This window comes from Callorhinchus milii, unplaced genomic scaffold (assembly GCF_018977255.1).
Source record: "Callorhinchus milii isolate IMCB2004 unplaced genomic scaffold, IMCB_Cmil_1.0 Scaffold1, whole genome shotgun sequence".
Taxonomy (NCBI): Eukaryota; Metazoa; Chordata; class Chondrichthyes; order Chimaeriformes; family Callorhinchidae; genus Callorhinchus; species Callorhinchus milii.
In genome coordinates this window covers 115,908,369-115,922,009 of record NW_024704742.1, presented here as the reverse complement: position 1 = coordinate 115,922,009, position 13,641 = coordinate 115,908,369, and the positions used below count along the sequence as shown (strand labels likewise).

At 38.3% G+C, this 13,641-nt stretch overlaps 1 protein-coding gene across 1 annotated transcript in view; it reads right to left on the bottom strand.

Moving 5' to 3' along the window:
* Positions 1–4,154: 4,154 nt before the first annotated feature.
* Positions 4,155–13,641, bottom strand: part of LOC103182717 (transmembrane protein 171) — a 45,142-nt gene continuing 35,655 nt past the window's right edge. Inside the window, exons 4-5 of the mRNA XM_042331687.1 lie at positions 5,834–5,949; positions 4,155–4,178 (exon numbers count right to left, since the gene is read on the bottom strand). Of these exons, the coding sequence (XP_042187621.1) occupies positions 5,925–5,949 (25 nt within the window). The 3' untranslated portion in view covers positions 4,155–4,178; positions 5,834–5,924. The remainder of the gene's footprint in view (positions 4,179–5,833; positions 5,950–13,641) is intronic.

Sequence of the window (13,641 nt, the reverse complement as noted above, 5' to 3'; positions counted from 1 at the left end):
AATTATCACCAGTGATAATCTCACATCCGCCTGTGATATTATCACCATAGCCGCTATTCTGCTATATGCAATTGCCAGCCTTGTTTCGGGCACAAATGTACAGTTAATTCACTTTACAGTATATTCTGTGAAGCGCTTTGAGGCGTCTAGAAGATGTGATAAGAGCTATATGAAATGCAAGGATTATTATTATTATATTCAGCCCGTCATGTCTGCGCTGGCTCTTTGAAAGAGATCGATAATCTCTGCAAGCAACTTCTCCCTGTATTTGGTCATTGTTTTCATTCACAAACGTATGAATTATTATACAATGCAGAATGCACAGATATTAATTTGAGAATATATAGCAGCAGAAATAGCTGGGTGTTCACTGAAAAAAGCACTTATTGTCTTCAAGTGTGATAAAGAAACAAAAGTGTTCTTTACCCTTAATTTTTTTATGAATGAAACTGCTGAAATAAAGTATTTTTCACAATGGGTGGTCCACCAGATGACAAGCAGCACAATGAAGTAGTTTGCCAGGCAACCTTTAACCTATGCAGGATATGAGCTTGCATGTTGCCTGCTGTGAGTTTCCCAGTTATTAGCATGTAGATCCTGCAAGAGTTTATGATGCATAAGTAACACTTTCTGCACATAATTTAAAACCAGCAGGCCATTTAGTAAGCTATAAGTTGCACAGCATTTTCTTTAACATGTCCTTCACTCTCTGTAAATGTGCTTGTATTTCAAGACTTTTGCCCAAATGTGGTTATAGCAACTCAGAGCTTTGAGTTATAGAATAGGACTCCAAAAATCAGCATATACAGTACAGAATGTCCCTACATGAACATAAAATCCTGCAGATGTCAGTGTGTATACCAGAAGGAATACCTAGAGCGGCAGTGTTAGTACACTGTGGTGTATTTTGGTATGCCTGAGGCACCAGGAAATTCCAGTCTTGGTTTGCTTTTTTTCCATCTGAAAAAAATTGTAATCATTTTTAAAGAAAACACTTGGGATTTCCTTGACAAGGCAGCCTGATAGAGTATTAAGAGATTTGAATTTGATGAGTTGCAATAGAGTTTGTGTAGAGAATGCGATCTGTAAGCCCTTTGGTGTAATAATGGTAGTATAGTGGAGTCCTGTAGCATAGTGGTTAGTGCACTCACCTCGAAAGCGAGAAGACCCAGGTTCGATTCCTGGGTGGGATGAAACCTTAGGCAAGTTTCCTTACTCCGCATGCCTCTGTAGGCCTAGCAGTAAGTAGGAACCCAGTTGTTAGTCGATTGGCGGATCACTTTTTGGGGGTAAGAATCCCTCCCCCCCACAAAATGTGGTCACTCATTCCACGACTGTTTGTAGGCTACAGCATTTCGCCCACAAAATACACACTCAATTCTGTAGAGTATATTCTGTGAAGCGCTTTGAGACTCTCACCGACAACAACAACAACAACAAATTACCTTTGTATAGCTCCTTTCACGTCAGGAGGATGTCCCAAGATGCTGCAAAGTGATAATGTGCTAATATCAAATGCAAGGATTATTATTATTATGGTACAAGTACAAGTACAGTGACTTGACTGCTTTGGCTTTCCCTGAGAAGATGTACTCAAATTCTAGGGGCAAAAGATCCGCATGCAACACACACTGTTTGAGTAATCTTAACATTGTCTTAAAATTTAAGATTGTTATCCAAAATTCCACAGAGTCTCAACTTCAATCTCAATTTGGAAGCTGATTTTTTTTTCAGTACTGCAGAAAATGAGTACCCGAACTTAAGGTTGTTTTCCAAAATTTTACACAATGTTAAATTTTAAGATAATTGTCTTAATCCTAAAAACATAACGTATTTAGAATCTTCCGTTGTTTTATAATGAAATGTTTTACGCATTATAGTGCGGAGGAATTGAGTAAATTTTATGCCATGCTTGTCGAGGTACAAATCAGTACATTTTTCAAACATTTTTCAAACGTTTTTCGTGTTCAATGGTCATTTAGATAAGTTCCAAGAATTCCATTCCAAATAAGGTTTTAATGTCTTCTCCACTGAAATCCTTTCCATTCAGACATCATTAATCAACCCGTCTTTTATGCAACATCAAACAATTCCTCAAACAAATGTGCTACTGCTCCCAAGTCGCTCCAAATACTCAAATCACTCCATAGCATTAAAAGGAATCATTGTCCATAATGATTGAAAAAATACACCAGTCCAGCTGTGAGTTCACCCAGGAACAGCATTCACTGTAGTTGGTTAGAGCACACGCCTCGTAAACGAGAGGACCAAGGTTTGATTCCCGGGCAGGGTGAAACCTTAGGCAAGTTTCCTTACTCCACATCCTCTGTTTACCGAGCAGTACGTAGGAACCCGGTTGAGAGTCGATTGGCAGATCACTTTCCAGGGGTAATAAACCCCTTAAAAACAATAATAATTTGGTCACTCAATCCATGGCTGTTTATGGGACACTGATGTGTGCAATCGGCTGCCGTGTTTCGTTCACAAAATATACAGTCACTTCTCTTGACAGTATATTGTGTGAAGCACTTTGAGAGGTTTCAATGACGTGATAAGGCACTATGTCAAAAGCAAGGTTTATTATTATTAAAAAGCAGTGGTTCACAACATGATTCATTGATATCAAATCAGTCGCTGTCCATAAGTACTAGTGCATCCTTGCGACTCAAGAATTCTCTGCAATCTACAACAATTACAATTATAATAATCCTTGCATTTGATTATATGGCATCTTTTTCTTGTTCGATGGTTTATTGGTTGCATAACGCTGACTCAGTTTATAGCACTCTTGCCTCTGAGTGAGAAGGTTGTTGGCTCCAGCCCCAAATTGGGATTCTGAACTCCCGGTCTAGGCTGGCACTCCAATGCAGTGTTGGGCATGTGCTGCATTGTTGGAGATGCTGTCCTTCGGATGAAGCTCTAGCTTTATGTACAGACTGGGACAGGAGTTACTCGAGTGCATTTGAAAAGTGCTATTGAAGGTTATAAAAAGGAGGCTGTCAATGATTGCCTGAAATGGCATGTGAAGAAATATAAAACCCAAAATGGCTGAAATCACCAATGCATCATCTTAAAGGGCTCTCTGAAGACACCTCTGTTAACTAACACCTTCTATACGTTATTATCTGACTCTGCTTGTGAACAATCTCATTACTTAGATTTCAGCTTCTTTGATTTTGATCACGCAATATGGACTGATGGTTTGCTAGGGCAGCCTTGTAACAACATTATTTCAGTAGGCAGATAACCACAGCCATAAATTCCTCTTTTAATAGTTTATGTAGGTTGTGCAATGTTGACAGAGTCTCTGCTTTATAGCTTGTTCCTTAGACTTCAGAGGAAATTAGAGACCTCAGTATTTGTTGCTCTACTCTACAGGCCTTCTTTGAGCCCCAAAACAGAAAGACACCTTGGAAATATCTAAGAGTCTTTTGTTAGGACCCATATACCATTAAAAGGAAAAAAGAAATCAACATGCCTCGGGAGAGGAGGAGGGGGGAAAAACAGATTTTTTCCCTTTAAATTCTGACTTATCAACAGGTTTCCCTACCTCGTCTCTGGGATGTTTCTGAGTAAAAGTTACTTTAAACTTTGGAATCATACTCCAGAAGGGAAAAAAAATTAAATTGTGTGACCTGTCATTTGATTTTCAGTCGTTCAAAAACATCTGAACATGATCTGGAATAATAATACCCAAATAATAATAATTATAATCCTTCCATTTGAATCATTGCAACTCTGGCTTCATTTAAACTTAAGATCTGTAAATAAAAAGTTAAGCCGTATGGTTCTGTGCAAGTGCTGTTTCTGAAGACCTCCTGTACCTTGGGACGTCCTTCTGACCTGAAAGGCGTTGTTGCCGCTCAAAGGAAATGAGGTATATTTTTAGCTGATTTTTGACAGTTGTGATGAGAAACATATAATGCCAAGGATTACATTATTTTATATTATTATATTATGTTACATTATATGCGGTATCAGCTTGGCCTGGCACAGTTGGTAGTGCTCTCGCCTCTTAGGCAGAAGGTCCATGTCCAGACTTCGAACTCACAGTCTAGGCTGAAACTCCAATGCATTGCTGGGGATGTGCTGCGTTGTCAGAGATGCTGTTCTTCGGATGAGATGTTAAACCAAAGACCTGTCTACCCGTTCAGGTGGATGTTAAAGATCCTATGGCACTATTCAAAAGGAGAAGAGAGTTTCTTGGTCAACAATCCCTCAGATTAAATTGATTATGAACTTCACATCTGTGGGATATTGCTGTGCACAAATTAGCTGCCGCATTTTGCCTACAAAACCTCACTACATTTCACAGCAAAATCTTGTGAAGCACTTTGAGACCCCCAACTATATAAGGCGCTGTATTGAATGTAAATATATTACTACATTGTTGACATCACTGAAGTCTATGCAAATGATTTTTTTAAAAGTACATTGAAAGGTAATCTCAAAACTGTATTTTTAGTAAATAAATGTGGGCAAACAATGGGATGAAAAACATGACAAAACTGTATTATCACAAAGCATGTTGCATTTTTCACCCCAATATCTTTTTCAGAAATATTTTCATTATTGAAAAATTGTTTCTTATTTTAAAATATTGTTGCTCTACAAAAAAATGTTGCATTGCAAATCTCAAACAGCAATCTATACATTTTCATCTTTCAATAAGGTATTTGCATTTTCACAGGATTCAGCAGGGGGCAGCCTAGCAGACTTGTACTCAATTTGTTTTTTCATTTAAAATCACAACTTAGATCTTACTGAAATGTTTCCAATATCTATTAAGTCATATCTTATTAAAGTCTTTGTTATCTCCCACCTGGACATTTTAAATGCACTTCTTGCAGGTCTCCCTAACTTCTCCATACACACGTTTGTGTAAAGAGAAATTTACAAGCCATCTTTACTTTCAGGTTATTTTCATGTTATTTTATTTCCTTTTCCCAGGTACCGCTGAATTCACTCCTGTCAAGAAAATGGGTGAGCCTTCAAGTGACAGGCTTTAACCAGAGTTCTCATAGTAGGCACAAGGCACTCTTGTGATTTACCCGCAAGGAATTGCTTGACCTCTGGATGGTGTTTCCCACAGTGAGGTTCTGGCATTGGCAGCTTAGTGGAGAGGGACAATCACAAGTGTCATTCCACCGCTCTTCATTACATTCAATGCTGCTCAAATGCATTGCATTTGATCAAGCGCCTTATCATTTGTCAAGACATCTCTAAACGCTTCCCATGATCTTTATTGTGAAGTGTAATAACTGTATCTTTGTAGGCAAATGTGCTAGCCAATATGCAAATAGCAATGTCCCACACACAGCCATGAAGTGAATGACCAATTTTATTTTGGAGTTTGTTGCCCAAGACACCAGGAGAAACTTTTTTTCGAATAGTGCCATGAGATTTCTAACATCCACCCAAACAGGCAGATGGGATCTCAATTTAACGTTTCAACTGGAGGACATCACCTGCATCACTGCAGCACTCCCTCAGCACTGCATTGGAGTGTCAGCCTAGACTGTGAGTTCAAATCCTGTCACAGGGCTTGAATTCACAACCTTCTGACAGAGGTGAATGTGCTACCAAATCAGCCAGGGTGACATCTAAACCTTAACACAAATATGTAGGTATCAACATTAACTTTTAAATATATTTAACATCAGCAGAATACATGGCTAGTATGACAAGCACCACAAAAAATGTTAAAATTGCTTTTCGTTACGGTCAGAGAGAATATCAATTTTATAACCATTTCAGATGCAGCTTTATGGCTTTCATGATGTAATGAGGCTATTAAGGGAATGTTTGTACCTAGTCAAGACCTTGATGTTACCTGGATACGCTTTCAACTCCTCATGAAGAAAAGTAATTTACTTTCCTAATGCAGCCGTTTGATGTGTGCTTTGACTGTTCAAAGCTAGTGGTCATGTGCTTGTTCCGAAGCTGCAACTACAAAAAGCAAAATTATCAAATAAATGCAGATTCTGATTGTTGTTTCACATATCAAATAGCTTCTTTCCGAACAGCTGCTTACATTAAGATTGCTACATTTTCCAAATCGGAATAATTTTATTTGCTGATAAAAGAATTGTCAGCACTGTAATTTGTGGGGCCAGGAAGATACTGAAAGACGTCAGCATTGATGCCAGGTAACTCAGAGAAAATTAAATTAAAAGGACATACAGAAAAAACTGAAAGCTGTGATTCATTTCCAAATGTTGGCTAATGCTATCAACTAGAGCATAATAAAGAACCCACATTCAGAAATGCCTTTTCATCTGTGGACTATTTCTTGCATTCCTCTGTATTGGCCTTAATAAATTGAATTGTACTGTTTTCCAAACAATTGCAAACCCATTTTAATGACTGTCTTTGAAGGGGTGAAAAATCATCATGATGGGGCAAATTTGTTTCTGTTATCAATGTTCTGATGTTCCAATGCTCTGATCCTGTTTGCTCAAAGTTTGTAAACATTATCAAATGGAGCAGAATAGCCAAAATTGATCTCCAAAGGTTGCTTTTAACCAGAGCTTCTATTGGCACTCACATAACTACAACATTATATTAGGTGTGTGAAATATATGGCCTGAAATTCTGCCTTATGTTTGGTCTGTAAAATGATTTTGTCTTAATGTTTAAAATCATGCAGAATTATGGACAATTCTTAAATTCAGTCTCAATTTGGAACCTGGGTTTCTGCACGTCTTAATGATAAACCAGACTGAATTTAAAATATTGCAATAATTCTACTCATTCATAAATTTTAGGACTAATAACAGTATTAAAGTAGGTGGAACTTCAGAATATAATGCCACCAAATCTGGAGCCAAATTACTCCCCAAATAAGCAGGAATCTTGAAGACTTTTCTCAGGTCTAAAGTTCCCCCTATAAGAGTTTATTCAGCATTTATAATAGTATTACAATAATAATCCTTGCATTTGGTATAGCGCCTTTTATGTCGGGAGGACATCCCAAAGCAGTTCATAGGATTTTACTGTGAAATGCAGTGACTGTAAATTGTAGGTGAATGTGGCAGCCCAATTGTGCACAGTGACTACAAACAGCTGTAAAATTAATGACGAAATTTATTTGACGGACTGTTGGCCAGGGCACTGGGAGAAACTCCCTTCATTTTTAGAATAGGGCCATGAAATCTTTTACATCTACCTGAACAGTCAAATAGGACCTTGGTTTAATGTTTCATCTTCTAATTCAGAGGTTAGAGTGCTATCAACTGAGTCAGGCCTACACACAAGAATAGTAATCTCCAAATACTGTGCGACCTGTAGAATAACAAAGTACATTGCTTTCTAAAGGTGATGGTCATGTATCTTTGGCAGAATTGCTGTTCATCTCAGGAAGCAGAGATTCTTCCCACTCAGCTCCTGTTAACACTGCAAGGCAATTTTACCACAAGAGAGGGTGGTTCTAGTTGAACAAGCAGCGGAAGCTTGCCAATGCAAACAATGGGATTTTAGTTGGCTAAACTTCAGTTGTACCCAATTCTCTGGGGTCCGCAAGTCCTTGACTCTTGCTCATTTGTGTGCCTAATACTTCCCAGAATTAGGTAAGCAGGGTGTGTCCCTCCAGGGAGAGAATGCATATTCCAGTCCAGACACATGGAAATTACCCCATGTAGGTGCATATATACGTGGAACTCTGACTGGTTTGAACACTCTTAAGCACGGTGATATGTTTCCCATGCATCAGAAACTCAGCATGAACATTTCTCACATAGAAGCCAAATTTGAACGTGAGTGACGGAAACCCAGTGACGGAAATTATAGGTCTGAGAACAAGTCAAAGAAGTCGAATAGCCACACTTGTGTTTTACAGCAGTATAACTGTCCTAATGCTTTCTATTTATGTACAAAATCATAGCACTGCAAGTTTGGCTTGAAGTCAACTGCCCACCTATAGTAATTCTAACATCTGCTCATACGAATCTGACTTGCCTGTACATTACTCCCAGTCACAGAAAGTCAGTTCACATATGCTTATTTTTCATGACCTGCTCAAACTTCAGCTGTGACCATATTAAATTTTATAAAGCGAAATGTTGGATCTCAGCCCAGTTTACTGTAGTCCATTAATGTTGGGTCATGGGGAAACCACGGAACTGATTAAAAAAAAGACATTTAGAAGCAGATTTATGTGGAGTTTTCAGGATGATGAAATAATATGGGTGATTTTATGTGAAGGACAGCAATGAACAATGATGTTTCCATCAAATTTGGACTTATGAATTGAGGAAAAAATTTCAAAGTTTGCAGATATTACAAAAGTAGGGGGAATAGTAAGCACCAAGTAAGATCAAAATAAAATATGTGTAGATATTGATAGGATGGCTGAATGGGCACACAAGTGGCAGATGGAATTCAATTAAAAGAAGTGTGAGATTAGTTCATTTCGGGAGGAAAAACATAGGAACAACCTATAATTTAATCTTAAAGGGATAGAAGAACAGAGGGATTGAGGAGTACATATTCACAGGTCACTGAATGCAGTGAGCCAGATGGATAAAACCTTTGAAAAAGGCACTAGGGCTTTGGGATTTAGATCTACGGGAATACAGTATAAGGATAAGAAGGTCATGTTCAAGATGGAGTTCAATGAAAAGAAGCGTGAGATTAGTTCAGTGTGTGAGGGAGGAAGTGGCATCAGCAAAAAAAGATGTTAACACTTTATAGTTGTAGGTTTTACCATGGTACATACAACATTCATCTGCTTAGCTTGTGAGATTTGCACTGCAGCTCCTGTATGTTTTGACTGGTTTAAAATATGGGAATTAAGGGACCTGCACAAACTAGGAAGAATAAAAATACTAAAAATTAAGTACAATTTCTTTCATGTTGATCACATGAGTTAGGACAAAGAAGGTCCCTCAGCCCATTTAATCTTTTCTTACCAGAACATCCTCCTTACTGTTATTCCATTGCAGCCTCAACCTATTTCTTAAATGAGTCCAGCATTCTGCATTTATTTGAAATTGATTTCAGCTGTTTATTGCCCTATGTGCAAAGAAACACTTGCTGGTCTCTGCCCCAGTGTTGCCTTTCACAATTATGAAACTGATGTTTTGCTCTGCTGCCTTGGCGTCTCTGAAAGTATCATTCTAAATTTACTTCCTCAGCATCATTAACCAACATTATGCAGACAGCAGCCTCTGACTTTCAAGTGTGCAAATATCTATCAGAACGATTGATGTAAACGTTTGGCAAAACTAAATTCTAAGTGGAGAATCCTGCCCTTTACAGTATGATAAGCGCTCCTAGATGCTACTCCGCACGAAGGACACTATATAAATGTAAGCTTTTGTTGTTATTGTAGTTGTTGATATGCCCACAAGTATTTGATGTTATTATTTTAGAACAGGCACTGATTTCTGGTCCTGGTATATATGTGACTGTCAACTCAAAAAATATAATATGATTAATTTTGTGCACTGCCTTCCTGGTTTCCTCGTATTACAAGAAAGATATTTCCTTTATGCAGTCAATTCCACTAAACAAATTCATAGAAACGGAATCAATGCCTGAGCAAATGTTTCTTTGAAAACAAACTTGCTCAGCAACACAGCGGGGCCATTAACTGAGAATGAATGTACTGTTTTGAAAATCAATACACTTTTATATTTATTTTATTGCATCTTAGAAGTGTAATCTAGTGCTATAAAATATTTACAAGGTACTGTCTTCATCGCAAAGTGTTTAGCAAAGCTTTTACTGTTTCTCTACAAGCAGCCGGTGCAATGAATCAAATCCCATCGAAACCCTCACTGTTTCTCTTGCACGCAATGCCATTTGGATAAACATGGTGCACAGCTCCACACAACAACAACAAATTTATATTTGTATAGTGCTTTTCACATCGGGAGGATGTCCCAAAGCGCTGGACAGTCATAGATGTGTACCCAAGCTGGAGATTGGGATCAGGAGGGGTGGAGAGCAGGAGGGTAGGGGTAGGAGGATGACCGAAAGCACGGTCAAAGAGGAAGGTCTGGAGATGGGCACTGAAGGAGGCAAGGGAGGGGCCGAGGCGAAAGGATTGTGGAATTACAATAGATTGGGCAGAAAGACTGAAGGTTTTTCCCAAACAGAGTTGCAATAATATGAGAATACCAGCATCAGCAATGTTTTCAAAACCGGTTTCCAACCAGTTTGTGAGAAACGTTTCAAATAGACATGATGATCATGGTGAAAAGGAGCGTGAGGTTGTAGCAATGGTATTCTGCTGATGGTGGGATTTAATTTCACCTTTGTCTGTTTGCAACTAAGGCTCTGCAAACTTGTATGTACTGTTTATGCTGTCTTGTCATGTCACCTAATTACTGTCCCGTGTAGTGGCTTTTTGTAGGTAAATACAGTAACCATTTTTATGCATGACAAAGCGCAAAAAATATCCCTCAGGTGAATTTTTTCTTGAGGTATAATGTCCAGGACACCAATAGATACTCCTTTATCTTTTCCAATAGCGCCAAAGGGCCATTTAATATCCACATTGTTCCTAGACTCTTCCTACGTGTCACTATTCAAGGTCATTTCAATATAATACTACAATATTGATATTTGCACAAGAGGTGGGAAGCACTGATTGTGACCTTCGAAAGCTACTAAAATTAAGAAAGGCAGAGGGCAAAGCATTATCTCTCCAAGGTTGTATGTTTGGCTCTCAGTCCTTCTACTTTGATGATCTCCAGAAATCATCAACCCCAATCCAACATCTCAAGCCAGCAGTTTTCAATTAGAGCTCCCCAGCCTTTGCACGAATTTCAAATCATAAAATGTAATTGTGCAATAATGACCGTTGTGAGATATCTTAACTACTTATAGTGCAGAACTTAGTGATTAGAATCTAATCACTATTTCTCCCTCACACCCCGGCCCCTACCAATCCCTCCTTCCACACCTTTGAATCTGTCATTGTTTCTCAGTTATTGAAAAACCCATTATAAATGTGACCTTGAGAGTTTATAGCCAAATGCTCCAATAGTTCACATAAAATGACTCCTGTTTCTAGTCTGTTACACTCAGCAAACAAAAAAAGTCACCAGCGTTTGCCAATCAAACCTACATTTTGATTGTATAAGGAGAGGATGCCTGCGCCATCATCAGGTGACATAAATAAATGTCCTATTCTTGTCTTGTTTAGGAACTATGCAATGATATTCAGCAATGTCCTGCACACAGAGAAGTACCAAACAATTGTATCTTCTTAAACCTATTGGTTCTGTAAACTATCTAAAGGCACTAAGAATCCCTGTTAGAAACAGGTTACAGCTACTGTAAATTTTCAATTCTGCATGCCATAATGTGAAATTGAAGAAACAGAAGAATTTAGGAACTAGTTTTTATTTACAATTATTTTATAATATTTTTTGCAAAGTACAAAATATTTACATGCATTACTATTTTTCAATTTGATGCAAAAATGTTCTTGTATATCCATAGGTTCCATTCTTACTCTTGAGATGAGCTTTGGCAACTCCTGATAATTTAGACTCACCTTAGTCTTGTCAAAGGCTACATTTAAACTAGAAATTCTCATTCAATAATTATCTATCCATTAACTAAATTGCAGCAGAACTGCAACACACACTGGGTCCCCAAACCTCTTTGCCAATCTGCACTTAATACTTTACCAGAAATTGGGTAAGTGGGGTCCGGCCTCCAAAGAGAGAGTGGACATCCCATTTCAGACACAGGGACATTTCCATGCAAAGGTGGCATGCATATGCAGAATTCTCAGTCTGGCTTGGATGCTCTTAAGTGGGGTGATGGGTTTCCACATGTGTCAGACACCCATCTGACCAAATAAAACCTTACCTATTAGTTTCTATAATACTGAACTGAAGTGGTCTTCAGTGACACATATGAAGTTCTCTGCAGGAGATGCATTTCATGTCTCAAGTTACATTTTCTACTGTCAGGCGCTATTTGCACTATTTGCAAAGTTTTCCCTGTTTTCACTTTTGCAATCGCAATGACTCATCTTTAATAATTGTAAAAAAAACAACAGCATTTCTTTTCTCCTAACTTCATTTGTTTACACCAACAAATTAGAAATGCCACAGTTGACCTTCATTTTCGCTATATATAGGTTTTATATCAGCTTGGTTGCCTCTTAACCCATAAACAAAGGAAGGTTAATTGCCTCTTCTACATATGGATAAAACTGTAATTAAAACTGTGCACTTAGCTAAACAGCTCCATNAAAAAAACTTACATTTGGAAAGTGCCTTATTGCCTTATCACATGAAACCAATTCATAGTTAATTATTGTTCTTGTTGGCACTGTTTTTACTGGCAATGCAGCAGCCATTTGCGTAAAAATGATTTCACAAATAGCATGAGGTGAATGACCAGTTAATCTGGAGGAATGTTGACCAGAACACTGGGATAAACACACTTTCCTCTGAATAGTCATGGGATTTTTAAAGTCCACCTGAACAGGCAAATGGGACTTTGGTTTAAACATGTCATCCGAGAGATTGCAACTCTGACAATGTAGCACTCACTCTTCCATGTACTGCACTCAAGTATCACTGGGTGATTATGCATTCAAGGGGCTCCAATACACAAACATCTGACCCAGCAGCAAGCATGCTACCAGCTGAGCCAAGCTGACACCTATAGTGCTTGAGTCAAGAAGACGTAGTCTTGACTTGCAGAGTACTTTCTCGAAGAAACATTTTATTTTCTGAACTTTCTACTCTTTGCTTCCTCCCTACCTTGTGTTTTAATTTTCAAATACGTGCTGGACTCCATTCTGATGGTCATTCACATGAATTCATGGTCAGTGCACAGATCCAATGATGTTGAGACATTGTCTATTTTTGCAGGTCATAAACGCTGCCGGCCTGAATGAAGATTGTGCAATCATTTGCCTGGGGGTTGTAACTTTGAAGCACATCTTTGAGAGTATATAATCTGTATCCAGATGTTAGCACAGATGTACATGATAACGAATTGATTGATATTTGTACATTGTACATTGATATCGAATTGCCAATAGACAGTTTTTTAGACTAATTTCATTAAAATATATGCCAAATTCATAGGAGCTTTTTTGTGGTGCAAACAGTCACTTTATTGGAGTAATTAATAAATTGTTCCTTATTAACAGGTGTGATTCAGAAGAGAGTTGGTTTGCTATTCAAATTCTAGTTTTTCTGAGCCTCTGACACCAGCACTAATATATGAACCTGTTACTTTAATATCAAATGCAAGGATTATTATTACTTTTAAGTCAAGCTTTCTTTCATTTCAGCTATTTCTGTTTTCAGACAAAAATAATAATAGTTAGGAGGACATCTCAAAATGTTTTCTTTTACCCAACTACTTTGATGGTTTTGCCTAGTGCTCCATATTATGGCACTTCCCTCAACAACCAGTGACTGAAGGATACAACAACAACAACAACAACAAGATTCCATTTATAAAGCGCCTTTCACGTCAGGAGGACGTCCCAAGGCGCTGCACAGTTGGGTCATGACCCGAGCAGGGGGGAAATGGTCAGGGTGAGGGAAGGGAGGGAGCAAGGAGGGGGAAATGGTCAGGGCCTTCTAAATGGAAAGCTCTTCTAATGAAGCTATAGGAGATAAACAGATGCAACAGAAATATCCGTCTCTCGCATCTATG